This window comes from Erinaceus europaeus, chromosome 4 (assembly GCF_950295315.1).
Source record: "Erinaceus europaeus chromosome 4, mEriEur2.1, whole genome shotgun sequence".
NCBI lineage: Eukaryota > Metazoa > Chordata > Mammalia > Eulipotyphla > Erinaceidae > Erinaceus > Erinaceus europaeus.
The window spans coordinates 119,716,698-119,733,052 of record NC_080165.1 but is presented as its reverse complement, the minus strand read 5'-3'; the positions used below and the strand labels follow the sequence as shown (position 1 = coordinate 119,733,052).

General features: G+C 35.2%; 1 protein-coding gene across 1 annotated transcript in view; it reads left to right on the top strand.

Annotated features, from left to right (window-relative positions):
- The window catches only part of ENPP1 (ectonucleotide pyrophosphatase/phosphodiesterase 1), an 88,167-nt gene that overhangs the window by 32,658 nt on the left and 39,154 nt on the right, over positions 1-16,355 (top strand). Inside the window, exons 2-9 of the mRNA XM_060190444.1 lie at positions 341-413; positions 2,982-3,098; positions 3,297-3,422; positions 4,781-4,841; positions 7,279-7,376; positions 11,015-11,094; positions 14,047-14,166; positions 15,679-15,788. Coding sequence (XP_060046427.1) covers positions 341-413; positions 2,982-3,098; positions 3,297-3,422; positions 4,781-4,841; positions 7,279-7,376; positions 11,015-11,094; positions 14,047-14,166; positions 15,679-15,788 — 785 coding nt within the window. The remainder of the gene's footprint in view (positions 1-340; positions 414-2,981; positions 3,099-3,296; positions 3,423-4,780; positions 4,842-7,278; positions 7,377-11,014; positions 11,095-14,046; positions 14,167-15,678; positions 15,789-16,355) is intronic.

Sequence of the window (16,355 nt, the reverse complement as noted above, 5' to 3'; positions counted from 1 at the left end):
TGGTATAGATAGGTCTTCTAAAATTTAATAGACATGTTATTGAAGATAGCATAGACAGTGTACAGTGACTTTTCATACAGTGATTGCTTCTATGCAGCCAGCACCTTGACTTGGAAACAACAGAAAATTTAAAGCCATCAAGTTCAGAAGTATTTAAAGAAATAAAACATTAGGAAAAATAGGATTTTCTTATTTAATCTTTTTCAAGTGAAGTAATATTCTATCATGATGCTCCAGTGTGTATCACTGAAAATCGAGATGTGTGTATATTACATTGATTTCAACATTGAAAGCACAATTCTGTACAGAACCTATATGATTTTATTTTTCCTTTCTCTAGGTATTATCAGTCTGTGTGTTAACAACAATCCTTGGTTGTATATTTGGGTTGAAGCCAAGCTGTGCAAAAGAAGGTAATTAATAGAGTGCTGTGTATGTGTGCTAGGGGAGGAAATAGTGGTGGTGATATATAACCATCTTCAGAATGTATTTGAAATAAATTTTATGTCCTAATTCTATAGGGACTCCACTGGATATTGTAAAATTGATGCTAGTATGAGCTTTTTTTCTTGAAACTTGCATAATATTTTAGCTATATATTCACCTATAGAATTTTATTCTTCCCAACTAAAAAATAATACAAACAGAAATCTAAAACAAGAACAAAGAAATAAGCAAGCAGAAATAGCTGACAAGTTCTAGTACTGTGTTTCTAGAATCTTCTCTCCCTGATTTCCTCCAGGGATTTCTAGGACATTCTTTCTCCCCAAGGAATTAGTTGCTAAAGCAGCCATGGGGGTTACTTGGTAAACAGCATCTCAGGGCAACCAGAAACACATAATCCTTCATAATGATAATCATAGTCTCACAATGCTATGAGATTTAAAACGTTTGGACATTGGCTGTTTGAAAGCGGTAGTGACTTTCATATCTGATCCTCCAAGGTCCCATTTTCAATCTCCAGCTGAAATAAGCAAGAGCTATGCAGTGCTCTGGTTAAAAAAAAAAAAAAGTAATAGTGATATAATTAAGCTTCTACAACTAATTTTTATGTTGAGTGAATCAGTTTATTCAGAATTGAAATGTTACTCTAAATAATAAAACTCTGAATCACAATACATTGTAGTCATCATTATGTTGAAAATGAAGTATTTTTTAACCCCTCATATAAATAGTTGATGTTCTCACAAGGGAATTCAGTTTTGAAAATTGAGCAAATTCTTTTCCTATTCAACTATACTGTGAGTGCAATATTAGTCATTTGAATTTTTAAATGATTGTTAAGATTTGTTTTGAAAGTAATGAAATGTAGTGGTTTAATATAGTCAACAATATATTTAGAGCAAAGATATTAAATTTAACAAATTAAAAAGTTACAGATGTTCACTTATGTAGTTTTGAAGTATAAAGTAATAACCTTAAATTCAGTTAAATATATAATAATAAACCTGAAGGTTTGCAAATGGCAGTTTTAATTTAAACTCCATGTAGTATGCATGAATTAAAATCTACTAGATTGAATCTTAATGAGTTCCAAGTAGTAGCTCTTATCTAACTAAGAACATTTTTTCCCATGAAGTCAAGAAAATAGTATTTGTGACCTACAACATTATTGTAATTTTATATTTTTAAAATTGCTTATATTTTCAGGGTCAAAATAGAATTAAATTCCCCAGTAGTATCTTTTTGCACAAGGATACTATTACAGTTAAGCTCTAGGATTATTAATTTTTTTCTGTTGGCCTGATATTATTGTGCAGGTAGATTTTTTATAATTACCATCCTAATATATATTTTTTTACTTTATGTATTTATTTATTTATTTTATTTATAAAAAGGAAACATTGACTAAACCATAGGATAAGAGGGGTACAACTCCACACAATTCTCACCACCAGAACTCCGTATCCCATCCCCTCCCCTGATAGCTTTCCTATTCTTTAACCCTCTGGGAGTATGGACCCAAGGTCATTGTGGGATGCAGAAGGTTGGAGGTCTGGCTTCTGTAATTGCTTCCCCGCTGAACATGGGTGTTGACAGGTCAATCCATACTCCCAGACTGCCTCTCTCTTTCCCAAGTGGGGTGGGGCTCTGAGGAAGCGGAGCTCTAGGACACTGGTGGGGTTGTCAGTTCAGGGAAGTCTGGTCAGCATCATGCTAGTATCTGGAACATGGTGGCTGAAAAGAGAGTCGACATACAAAGCCAAACAAATTGTTGAACAACTATCCTGATATTTTTTAGCACTCCACTGAAAATATAATTCATTCCAGATAAATTAAAGAGAACTATAACAAAGTTGTTTTTGAAGAAGAAAATTTTCCTTCCATACCTGCCACGTAAGTGCAGAAGTTATGTTTTGCAAAAAGCTTTCAGGGTCAGGGAGACAGCATAATGGTTATACAAAAGGTTTGCATTCCTGAGGCTCTAATGTTACAGGTTTAATCCCCAGCACCACCAAAACCAGAGCTAGATATTTTTGTTGATAGAAGGGAATCACAGTTCTACAAACATGTGATACACAAATATATGACATCTTCATGCCAAGAAGTGAGTCAGATATACTTCCTCTTTCTGAAGTATGCATGCACATTCATTTAAACAAATCTTTTCTCACATTTTTCAATTTTAGTGAACTTCATGGCCATTTCAGCCAGTTTTCAGAGCACAAGATACTCTATACAAGCTTTATTCTGATTTGTCTTTACCATACTATAAGTATTTTAAATCTTATTTGACTCAATAAGAGTTGTAATAAATAAAAGAAAAAAAAATTCCCTGTTTCTATGGCAAGAGATAAAAATCACACTGTACATAAACATACCTTCTTTTTGTGTCACATCTTATATGTATTTGTGAAAGGATGTTTGGGTAACTTTGTTACTACATCCGTGTTTTCAACAACAGTGTTTGAATCTACATATAATTTAGTTACGTTTGTTTAGTAGTGGTGAGTAGTATCTAACTCACTTAATATTTTCAGTTAAAAGTTGCAAAGGGCGCTGTTTTGAGAGAACATTTGGAAACTGTCGCTGTGACGTTGCTTGTGTTGAACTTGGAAACTGCTGTTTGGATTACCAAGAGACATGTATAGAGCCAGGTAAAAAAAAAAACAAAAAAACTACATAGAGAGTGATGTTTGTCTACATTTTTAAATAATGATTGTGTGAGTAACTAAGATTTATGAAACAATTCATTGTGTCTTATGGATCTTGCACCAGAAGACAGCAGCTCTTTGTTCACTTTGGGTGTGTTAAATTTGAGCCATCAAATGTATTTTGTTGATATTTGTTTCTAGAACATATATGGACTTGCAACAAATTTAGGTGTGGTGAAAAAAGGTTGTCCAGAAGCCTTTGCTCCTGTTCGGATGATTGCAAGGACAAGGGCGACTGCTGCATCAACTATAGTTCTGCGTGTCAAGGTCAGGTTTCCATGTTACTTTGGCAGGGTTCTACAACTCTTGACATTTTCATAGGGCTAAACTGGGTTTTACATAAATATTATTATTTGTAAGTTAGGAGATAGGTGTGTTAGAAAATCCTCTGAAAAATACTTTCAAATACTAGTAGAGAAAATTTCAAATAAATATTAGAATAGAAAGTATTTATAGGGGCCAGGCGGTGGTGCACCTGGTTAAGCGCACACATCACAGTGTACAAGGACCCAGGTTCAAGCCTCTGGTCCCCACCTGCAGGGGGAGAGCTTCACTAGTGGTGAATCAGGTCTGCAGGTCTCTGTCTCTCTCCCTCTATGTTTCCCCACCCCTCTCAATCTCTGGCTATCTCTATACAATAAATAAAGATAATAAAAAAAATTTTTAAAAAGAAAGTATTTATAGTTAACCTTGTGCTCATTACTCATCTTGATGATTAATACCCGCTACATATAGCTAAAGTTATTTTATCTTTAGTCACTTGCTTTTCCACTACCATTCTCATATAGTTTTGATACTAACTTTATATTTAATATTGTGTTTGTGAAAACCACTTTTTTAGTCCTTGCACATTTCTATTTTTTTAATTTTTATTTATTTATTGGATAGAGACAGCCAGAAATTGAGAGGAGGAGGGAAGATAGAGAGGAAGAGAGACAGAGACACCTGTAGCCTTGCTTCACCACTCGCAAAGCTTTCCTCTGCAGGTGGGGACCGGGGGCTCGAACTTGGGTCCTTGTACACTGTAATATGTGCGCTCAACCAAGTGCACCACCACCTGACCCCCACATTTATATATAATAGAAACACTACATATAATTTTGTATATATATTTTTACACACACATGCAAATACATATGTTGAAAGAATAGATACAAAATTACAGCAAAGGATTTATAGATTACCACATACAGTTATATTATTATGATACCTTGCCAGGGTGTTAAAGGGTTCCTTAAAATCCTTAGACAGAACATAGCTATATATGAAAGGAATTAAAGCATGAATGACTTAATACTACATTTTGCTGGATGGGAGAAGGATGGTTGTAAATTTTGGCTGAAAATATTGACAGTTCAGAAATAGAAGAGATTCCTTCAAGTTCTCATGACTACAAGAATATGTTTTCTCTTGAAATCCTATATGTAATTTTCTCAGACTGATTATCTACTAACTTTTTTGAAAACAGAGTACCTCCGTCAATTTGCCTCATTTTCCTGGAGTCATATTCCATGTTATCAAATACATTAACAAATTTGTTTGTGAAATCTGGCATAATGTATTTCACAAGGTACACAGCCCTACTAAGTGTATTCAACTTGTTTAATTTCTTGAAAATATTTTAGGTGTGAAAAGTTGGGTAGAAGAAACATGTGAAAACATTAATGAACCACAGTGTCCAGCAGGGTAAGAGTATATTCTTAGATACTGTGAGATAGTGGTATTTTTTTAGAAGTACATGTTTTTCTTTTATCTAGTTATGATAAGTAAGAGTAACTATTATTCTTTAGTTCATTAAGTTTTATTTTCATACTATGTGTGTTTAACCCGACCACCACCAGACTCCCTGTGTTATTTTCATTCTGACCTTGTCTTTGGTAATATAAAGATGATAGTGGTTTGAATTTTTAACCCTGCATTTTGCATAATTTGTTTATGTACACAGGTGTTTTGTGTTTCTCTTTTAAAAATGAGTTTTTTTTTTTCTTTTGGAGTGAAAAGTACCTTGATGTTTAAAGCAATGGTAACAACAATTGTAAAACCTAAACCCAAATGAAAAAGCTTTCAAAGATGGCTTCTAATGTAGCCTAACATGTCTTTTTAAGTCCAAGATATATTGGAAATCTTTTTTCATTTTAAAATTGCTTTATTGTGGAAATAATGGTTTACAGGACAGCTGCTGGCACATGAGTACAATTTTATATCACCCTGGGATAGGTGTCTGCACACCTTAGATTTAGTGAATTTTAACTTTTTTTTTCTTTAATGTCAATATTATTTTTAATTACAATATCAAATTTTCTATAAAAATAAAACCAATTTTTTGGAAAAAAATCACTGGTTTAAACATTATTTTAAAATTTTTATTTTCACTGGGATTACTGCTGAGTGTTTAGTGCCTGTAAAATGAATCCACTGTTCTCAGTGACCATATATATAATTTTCCCTTTTGTTTGATAGGACAGAGAGAAGTTTAGAGGGGACTTAAGTTGGGGTCCTTACACACTGTAATGTGCGCTCCACTTGATATGCTACTGCTCAGCCCCACATATGAGGGCTTATTATAACAATATACTTAGTAGTTTTCCAGTCAATTGTTTTATATTTTCTGTTGATAATATATACAGGATTATATACAAATATAACTTTTGAACCTGGCAACTTATTTTGTTAGTTTCTGAACAGAGCCACTATTAGTGGAAATTGTATGCATTTCCTTAATGTTTTCATTTTGTTTGTGAATGAGAGGTAAGATGGGGAGAAGATAAGCTTGAAAAAAAGTTAGGCCAGTGGTCTGGGAGGTAGCGCAGTGGTAAAGCTTTGGACTCTCAAGCATGAGGCCCTGAGTTCGATCCCCAGCAGCACATGTGCCAGCGTGATGTTTGGTTCTTTGTCTCTCCTCCTATCTTTCTCATAAAAAGTAAATACAATCTTTAAAAAAAAAGTTCCACTAAGATTTAAAAAAGAGAAAAAAAAACTAGGTCTATCTGCAACTTCATATTATTGAGTAAATTTTCTCTTGCCTCCCACCCCACGAACTACTAAGCTTTGGTTTATGATGGTGCAAAGGACTGAAACTGAAGCTTTGGAACCTCAGACATGAGAATCACTTTCCATAACCATTATGCTATCTTCCCTGACTATAAATTTTCAGTCGTAAGACTATTTTTCTTTCTTTTTCTTTAACTTTTTATTATTTTTATTTTTATTTACTGTATAGAGACAGCCAGAAATTGAGAGGGAAGGGAGTGATAGAGAGGGAGAGACACAGAGACACCTGCAACACTGCTTCATCACTTGCAAAGCATTCCCCCTGCAGGTGGAAACTGGGGGCTCGATCCTGGGTCCTTGTGCACTGTAACATGTTTACTCAACCAGGTGCGTGGCCACCACCTAGCCCCCTCATAAGACTATTTTTCATAGTTACCCATTTTTTTTTCTGAGTACATCATTATTAGATGTTTTCCTTTGCTCATTTTGGATGTCCACAATACATACATTAACTCCAGAGAGAGAGAGAAAGGCAGAAGTGTTTCTACCCATGTGCTTACATTCCTAACTGGATTACTACTTTATGATATTTATATTTGACTGTAATAAGTACCTCTGAAACTTCTCTATTGAGTATTAATGCCTTTGAAATATATTAAACTTAAAAAAATACTTTGTATGCTTTTTGTGATGTGATCTGCCATTTGTTAGATTCAAACAGAGACAATATCAGAAAGTACTTGTTTAAGAAAAAAGAAACAAAAGTACTATTTAGAAATTTCTGCGGTTAATGTTTACTCTTCTGCAAGATGGGCAATTATTATTTAACATTAGTAATGTTTAACTTGACTTTTGGAATAGTAGGAACCAAGAGTGATGTTCTCTGTGTAGTGGCTTATAAAAATATATATGCTTGATTAATACTACTTTGTGTGTGTGAGAGAGAGACAATTTGTATATGAATGCAAATGCTTACAAAATACCCTTTATGAAGATGCTTATTAGTTTACTTTAGATTACATATTAACTTCATGGGAAAGTCTCCACTAGACTTGCACCAAAGAAAGAAAAATATCTTTATTTGCTATGCTATCAACTTCTTTATACATACTTTTTTTTTCTTTTTATACAGGTATGAAAAAGCTCCCACCCTCCTATTTTCTTTGGATGGTTTCAGGGCAGAGTATTTACACACTTGGGCTGGACTTCTTCCTGTTATTAGCAGACTAAGTGAGTAACTTGGTAGTTGTCTGTTGGAGTGTCACGACTTCAGTAAGATAGACTAGAGAAGTCTCTTTTTGGAAAAATACTGACAGAGCTTAAGTGTTTGTTTTTTTCCCCCCTTTACTGTTGCCCTTGTGGTTTTATTGTTGTAGTCGTTGTTGGATAGGACAGTGAGAAATGGAGAAAGAAAGGGAAGACAGGGGGAGAGAAAGATAGACACCTGCAGACCTGCTTCACTGCCTGTGTAGCGACTCCCCTGCAGGTGGGGAGCTGGGGCCTGGAACTGGATCCTTGCGCCTGTCCTTGCACTTTGCGCCACGTGCGCTTTAACCCTGTGTGCTGCCCCACAACTCCCCCCAGAGCTTAAGTGTTTGACCAGACTTTTCTATTAGAAAGTAGTTGAACGTTTTATGGAATTAAGTATTAATATGTTAATTGCTCTAAATCCACTTTTTTAAAATTCTAAAACAGTGTAACTAAGCTTAGAATTAAAAAAAAATTATATTTATTTATTTTCCCTTTTGTTGCCCTTGTTTTTTATTGTTGTTGTAGTTATTATTGTCGTTGTTGTTAGATAGGTTAAGATGTCATATATAGCCTATATTGTATGTGTTATGTACATAAGTATATTGTTTTTCAAATTTGTATTATTTTGTGCCATTATATATATTCTACATATTAAAATACATTTCAAAACTAGAGGAATTTTTAACATATTAATGCAGACATCTTATGGTGTAGTTTTCATCCTATAGTGCTGTTTATCACCTAAGCAAAATTTGTTTCAATCAAGACCTTAACTGAAAATCATCCTGTTATTAATATAATAGCAGACTTATATATTACTAGTTTTAACATCAAAGTTTTACATCATGCTAGTTACTAATATATTACTTTTATCATTATTAAAATATATGTATATAAACCACACAATTTGCTTATTGTCAATATTTAAGTAACAACAACATAGTGTTGAACTGAAATAGAAATAAATACAACTATACTTCTGTGCTCTTCTGTCATTGTAAAATATTTATAGACTGGGGAGTTCGTTTAGTGGTAGAATAAATGTCTTGCACAAGTAAGGCCCTGGGTTTGGTCCCTGGTACTGTATAAAATGACAGCAAAGTATTTTGGTCTCTTTCTACAAAATAAATGGATAAAATAGTGGGTTAGGTGGTGGTGCACCTGGTAAAGTGCACACAATAGAGTACGAAAGGACCCAGGTTCAAGCCCCCCAGTGCCCACCTGCAGGGGGAAAGCTTTGCGAGTGGTAAAGCAGGGCATCAGGTGTCTCACTGTCTCTTTCCCTCTCTATCTCCCCCTCCCCTCTAAATTTCTCTCTGCTTCTAATAGATAAATTAAAAAAATTAAATGAATGGGAGTCGGGAGGTAGCGCAGGGGATTAAGCACACGTGACGTAAAGCCCAAGGACCAAAGTAAGGATCCTGATTGAAGCCCCCCGCCACCTGCAGGGGGGGGGGTTGTTTTACGAGCAGTGAATCTGGTCTGCAGGTGTCTATCTTTCTCTCCCGCTATCTTCCCCTCCTCTCTCCATTTCTCTCTGTCCTACCCAATACCAACGACATCAGTAACAACAATCATAACTACAACAATAAATCAAAGGCAACAAAAGAGAATAAGTAAATAAATATTTAAAAAAAATTAAAAAGAATAAGGAAGTCATCTCCTTTCCAAAAAAAGTAATAAAAATAAATGAATAAAAAGAGGATAAAATATTATGTATCAGAATGTGATATATGACATTTCCATAAACAATAGAATCACTCTTGGTAAATACATAACTATTTGTTTTGTGACAAGTCAAAAATAATTTTTGAAGATCTTTTTAAATTTTTAGGCTTTAAGAAGAATCATTTGACATAAAATTACTTTTCAGATTTATCTTTATTTATTTATTGAATAGATATAGTCAGAAATCAAGAGGTAAGGGAGAGATAGGGAGAGAGACAGAGATATCTGCAAAGCTTTCCCCCTGCAGGTGGGGACTAGGGGCTCAAATCTGGGTCTTTGTGCATTGTGACTTGTGTGCTCAACTAGGTGTGTCACCACCCAGCTCCATAAAGTTACTTTAGAACTTTAATGTGAAAAAAAGTTTGGTTTTTTTTTTTTTTTTTTTTTTTGCCTCCAGGGTTATTGCTGGGGCTCAGTGCCTGCACCATGAATCCACTGCTCCTGTAGGCTGTTTTTTCCCCTTTTGTTGCACTTGTTTTGTCATTGTTGTTGTTATTACTATCATTGTTACTAATGTCACTGTTGTTGAATAGGACAGAGAAATGGAGAGAAGAGGGGAAGACAGAGAGGGAGAAAGACACCTGCAGACCTGCTTCACCTTCAGCGCTTGTGAAGCGACCCCTCTGCAAGTGGGGAGCTGGGGGCTTGAACCAGGATTCTCACCGCAGGTCTTTGCGTTTTGCGCCATGTGCGCTTAACCCTGTGTGTTACCACCAGACTCCCAAGATAATGTTTTTATCAGCCAGAATTAAGACTTTAAAGCCTATTTTTGGTCTTTTGTTTCCAAGAGAAAGAAAGATTATTTCAGTAGCCCAACCATGTTATCATTCTGAATTAAAGAGATAAATGCCTAAATTCAAAATTAAGGAGCTAGGCATTGTTATGTGAATTTAAAAAGAAATCAATATACAGTTAGCTTTGGATGGCTGAGGTATGTGATCTGTAGTTCTGAACTATTTGGAAAGCAGTGAGACACAGACATGCCAATTTTAAGAACTTTTTTCAGACAATAAAGTAGTAGTAAAATGCTAGAATCACTGGCTATGTGTTCCTTCCTTGACAGAGGCAGGAGAAGAGGACCACGACACTAGTACTAAATCAGAAACAATTTGCCTTCTATGGTTTTTTTTTTTTTTTAATTTATTTTATTTCTTTTCCTTTTTGTTGTCCCTGTTGTTTTTCATTGTTGTTGTTGTAGTTATTATTGTTGTTGTTACTGATGTCGTTGTTGTTGGATAGGACAGAGAGAAATGGAGAGAGGAGGGGAAGACAGAAAGGGGGAGAGAAAGACAGACACCTGCAGACCTGCTTCACCGCCTATGAAGCAACTCCCCTACAGGTGGGGAGCCAGGAGCTCCAACCTGGACCCTTACGCGGGTCTTTTGGCTTTGCGTCACGTGCGCTTAATCCACTGTGCTACTGCCCAACTCCCTTCTGTGCTTTTTGTAAGTGGAAGCCAGAAGATGTATTTTGTCTTTAGAGAAGCAATAAGATTATAGTTAGCTGGTTCTGAATTTTTAGCTACTGATTCACCCTTGTTTTAATTTTACAGAAATACCACTATTGCATTAAAAAAGATACTTCTTATAAATAGTTGTGTGACAAAAATAGACAAAAATTTAGCAAACATGATTCACTATAAATGATTCATATGGAATTTAGTGTTAATGACACTTATGGGTTGACTATATCAACTTAATCTTTTTCTAACTGAGAGAATAATTAGCTCTTAATATTGAGTTTGAATTCACAGTGTTGCCCTAGATTTTTATGTTATAAATTCTTCTGAGTTAATCTTTAAAATAGTTTAGATATCTACAGCATGGTAGCTAAATGAGGTAAACAGATTATGAGTTTTATTTAATAACAATCTTATTTTTCCCTTGTAGAAAGCTGTGGAACATATACTAAAAATATGAGACCAGTATATCCTACAAAAACTTTTCCCAATCACTACAGCATTGTCACAGTAAGTTCTGTATTTCAATTTTTTATATTCACAAAATTGAGATGTATATGAACATTTTTCAAGGGGATAATTAGATATTAGATTATTAAAAAAAACCTTCTTTTCAACTTTATAGTTAAGCAAAGAAACTTAGGTCCTTGGCCTCTATTCTGTCTCTTAACTCTAACTTTGGGAAGATTACTTTACCTTCTAGGTTCTTCTTTTCCTGTCTGTGAGTAGTGTCTAAAGACTCTAAGAACTTCTTTTCTTTCTTTTTTTTTTTTTATTGGGGAGATTAATGGTTGACACTCAACAGTAAAAACCTTTTTATTTATAAAAAGGAAACATGGACTAAACCATAATATAAGAGAGGTACAACTACACAACTCCCACCACCAGAACTCCGTATCCCATCCCCTCCCGCGATAACTTTCCTATTCTTTAACCTCTGGGAGTATGGACCCAAGGTCATTGTGGGATGCAGAAGGTGGAAGGCCTGGCTTCTGTAATTGCTTCCCTGCTGAACATGGGCATTGACAGGTGGATCCATATTCCCATCCTGTCTCTCTCTTTTCCTAGTGGGACGGGGTTCTGAGGAAGCGGAACTCCTGGACACATTGGTGGGGTTGTCTGTCCAGGGAAGTCTGGTTGGCATCATGCTAGCATCTGAAACTGGTGGTTGAAAAGAGAGTTAACATACAAAGACAAATTGTTGACCAATCATGAACCTAAAGGCTGGAATAATGCAGATGAAGAGTTGGGGGGGTCCTCTATTTTGTAGATAACTAGTAGGCATATTTTAGTTATAGTCCAAAGGGCCTGTGGCTATACTAGTTTTTTTTTTCCCCCTTTTTCTTTTTTCCCCTGAGCCTGAAATCTGATATGCAGGTAGTTCCAAGTTATTGTCTGGGGAGATGATGTCATGGCTGGAAAAAGGACCAGAAAGCTGGATCAGGGAAGAGAGTAGCTCCCTAATATGAGAAAGGGGTACAAATATTGTTGGCAGTAAACCCCATCAATTTTATCTGATCTGGAGCCTCTATTCAGCTTAGGAGCCTATGTGACCTCTGCATCTCTGTAAATTTGAGTTCACATTCTGTGGTCATGAGTAGGAACATTCCAAGCTGCCCCAATATCGACCCATCTTCCCCAGGGGTAGCATAGAGTATGTTGTCCATCCTCTGTAAGGAGGATGGAACATTCTCTACCATTGTTGATCCAAGTTGAAGGCAAGGTCCTATGAGGACCCACAAAGGGGTCTATTGTGTTAGAACTTATTTTCTGATTTCCTTTCAGTCATAAGATTCTTTGATTCTTGTACTAGTAGGTAACTCAACCTCTTAGAGCACAGAACTTGCTTACATGAGACCCCAGATTACCAGGTTTTATCCCCAGAGCCATTTTATGCCAGAGCTAAACTGTGTTCTCTCACTCATAAATAAGTAAATAAATGCCCTTGGTTCCCCACCTGCAGGGATTCACTTCACAGGTGGTGAAACAGGTCTGCAGGTGTCTATCTTTCTCTCCCCCTCTCTGTCTTCCCCTCCTGTCTCTATTTCTTTCTGTCCTAACAATGACGACATCAACAATAATAACTACAACAACAGTAAAAAACAACAAGGGCAACAAAAAGGGAAAATAATTACAATAAATATTAAAAAATAAGTAAATAAAATGAATGTTTTTTTGTTTTAGTAGATCACTTTATTCAAGGGCAATGTTGACTTAACAAGACGACTATTGTCATAAATGTACAGTTTAATTTCTCCTCATAACAAATGTCAGCATACCACACCCTCCACAAATTTGTTCTCCTCTCCCATCATAGAGTACCATTAGGTTCCTCTACCTTGTTTCTTTAGTACTTTGATCTGCTGTAACAGACCATATCTAATTAAGCACTCTGTTTTTTCTCAGTTGTTTTATAGCTCACTTTACTTGAGCTCCCGAAACTGTTTCACTTGTAATGTGTTCTTAATCTGTCTTTCCATTCATTGTAATGTATGATTTTTTTCTTCACATTTGTGTCTTAATGCCTCATGCCTACATGATTTCATTGCTCTGAGTGAATTTTTTTTATTATTATCTTTATTTATTGGATAGAGACCGTCAGAAATCAGGAGAGTAGGGGGAGATAGAGAGGGAGAGAGAAAGAGAGACACCTGCAACCCTGCTTCACCACTGCAAAGCTTTCCTCCTGCAGGTGGGGACCAAGGGCTCGAACGTGGGTCTTTGTGCATTGTAACATGTGCACTCAAACAGCTGCGCCACCACCTGGCCCCTGAGTGAACTTTTTTTTTTTTTTTTTTGGCTAGAGATATAGACAGACAGACAGGAAGATGTTACCATGGCACCAGAGCTCTCCCCATGGGCATGTTGCTCCCAGGTAGTCTGTAGGGCTCCAGCTCAGGCTACTCTGCAAACAGCAAGGCAAGCAACCAGTAGGTGAACTGTACTGTTTTTCTGGACCCATGATGATGCACAGACACTTTGCCTAATTATAGATGGGACTATGACCCTGTAAATTTTTAGTCTCAGATTTAATTTGTGCCCAGAAAGAAAGTGGAATTCTCTAGGGCTTAGGGTACAAGTTAAAAAATTACAACTTGAGCTGAATTGTTACACATTGCTCTTGGACCCAACTAAAAAAAAGGATGCTCTGTAAAAATGCTTTACTCAGTAATGCATAAAGATGAGTGCACTTCCCCCCCCCTCCAAAAAAAAGTTTGTTGACTGTGTATGTATATTCCATCCATATCATTCCTGACTTATTTTCTATTATTGCCTAATGTAAAAAGCAAATAAATAAAAATCTTAAGTGGTGGACTAGTTGTGTTTTGACAGTACTTGTTTTGTTCTTTTAAAGTTTAACTTCCCTATAGCTATCAAATATCAGCTTCTCTGTAATGATTTTGTTCTATCATTTTATTTAACATAAAACATTTTTTCAAACCCTGTGTTTTATGTTTTTAGGGACTTTATCCAGAATCCCATGGCATAATTGACAATAAAATGTATGATCCCAAAATGAACGCTTTCTTTGCACTTAAAAGTGCAGAGAAATTTAATCCTGAGTGGTACAAAGGAGAACCAGTAAGTTCTTTGCATTAGCTGCTTAAACAGCTTTTTAAGATTGTTCTCTTCTGGGGCTGGGTAATGGTGCATGTGGTTGAATTCACACATTATAGTACATAAAGACCTGGGTTCAAGCCCCTGGTTCTCACCTGCAGAATTCTGCAGGTGTCTCTCTCTCTCTTTCTATATTCCTCTTCCCCCTCAATTTTTCTGTCTCTATACAAAATAAATAAGTGAATGAAATAAGTTTTTAAAATTATTTTCTTCTCTTTCCACTTCTTCTTCTAGCATTTGCCAACTAAAGTAGAATATCAGATCCCTTGGGGTTTTTAATAATTGTATTTATTTTGGTTTATTATTTTGTGAATGGAAATGAATGCTGTTAATTATAATCATAGATTGTGTCATTGTATAATGAGAGTAGTATATATCAATGTTGAGTTTGGTTTTTCTTCTCAATTCAAGAAATATTTTCTTTTGAAAAATTAATTATTATTATTTTTGTTATTATTATTACCACCAAGGTTATTGCTTGGGCTCAGTGCCAGTACTACAAATGTACCATTCCTGGAGACCATTTTTTATTTGATAGGAGAGAGAAAAATTGAGAAGAGAGGTGGGGGAGATAGAGAGGGATAGAGAAATATAGGCACCGGTGGGCCTTATTCACTGCTCATAAAGCATTTCCCCCTGCAGGTGGGGAGCAGGGATTCAAAAATGTATCCTTGCACATGGTAATGTGTGCTCAATCATTTATGCCACTAAGAAGTACTTTCTTGAAGAAACAGCTTATGATAATATAGGATAATGTTTTAATCTTAAAAAGCTCATTGATTCTATAGAGGAGATCTTTGATTTCCTTTGAATGTACTAACCTGTAAAATTTCCTCAGATTTTCATTTATATGCATTCTCTAATTTTTTAATTGCCACAATAATTCCTTAGTGTAGTTTATTTGTATAGTCTTGTTATTCTCCCAAGGTGTAGAGAGAGCATGATTTTAATCTATAGTTTGTAAGTTCAAATTTTTGTTCCAACTTTAGATGTTATGATTTTGGGCGCCAGTAATTACTCTTTCTTTGCTTCATTTTTCTTGAGCTATATTGTAGATGATTCCGTTGAATGAGTAATCTAGGATACTTATAAGGATACTAGGATATATAGAACTATCATTGACAATAAGTATTTAATAAATGATAATTTCAAAAAGTAAAGCTTTGAATAACTTGAAGACATGTATATTTGTTGTTTCCTTTTTTCCAGAGAAACCTAATAAGTCAAGGATATTGCTCTAAGTGGCAAGAACTACCAAATGATTTAAGTCCATATTTAGGTTAATTTAATCTTTGATTACTTAATAGCTTGCCCCTATTACATAGAGTCATATTAGTTGTTTACTTTGTAGTTAACTTATGAAGCTTGTTAACCTTAAAAGCATTCTGACACTTAGGAAAAATGTATTTGTGTTGTATGCACATACTCACCTAAGAAGTTAGTATTTGCATAACTTTTCTTTATTATATTCCCAAGATTTGGCTAACAGCTAAATATCAAGGCCTGAAGAGTGGGACATTTTTTTGGCCAGGATCAGATGTGAAAATTAATGGAATTCTTCCAGACATCTATAAAATATATAATGGGTATGTGTAGATACAATTTTTCTAGAATCTATACTTATAAAGTAGCTTAAGTTTTTAATTATAACCTCTCTTTTTTTTTTTTTAAAAAAAGATGTGCTTTATTATTTAATATTTTACTTAGGAGTTAATGTTTTACAGTGCAGTCATTGGCATATTAGTGCAATTTCATTATGTACTAGGACCCCACAATTCTCATTCACCCCTCTCTCCCCTCCTTATCCAGAGTCCTTTGCTTTGAGGTAATACATCATGCCAAGTCCAGGTTTTACTTTGTGTTCTTCCTCCCTGTCTTTATTTATTAAGTCCTGCATAGAAGTGAGATCATTTAGGATTTGTTCTTCTCTTTTTGGCTTATCTAAATTAACATGATGTCTTCAAATTCTATCCAATATAACTCAAAGGAGACAACTTCATAATTTGTAGCAGCTTAGTACTCCATCATATATGTCAGATTTTTAATCCACTCATATGTCATTGGACATCTAGGTTGCATCCAGTTTTTGGCTATTAGAAACTGTGCTGCTATGAACATAAGTATGCATAGATATCTTTCTTTTTTTTTCTTTA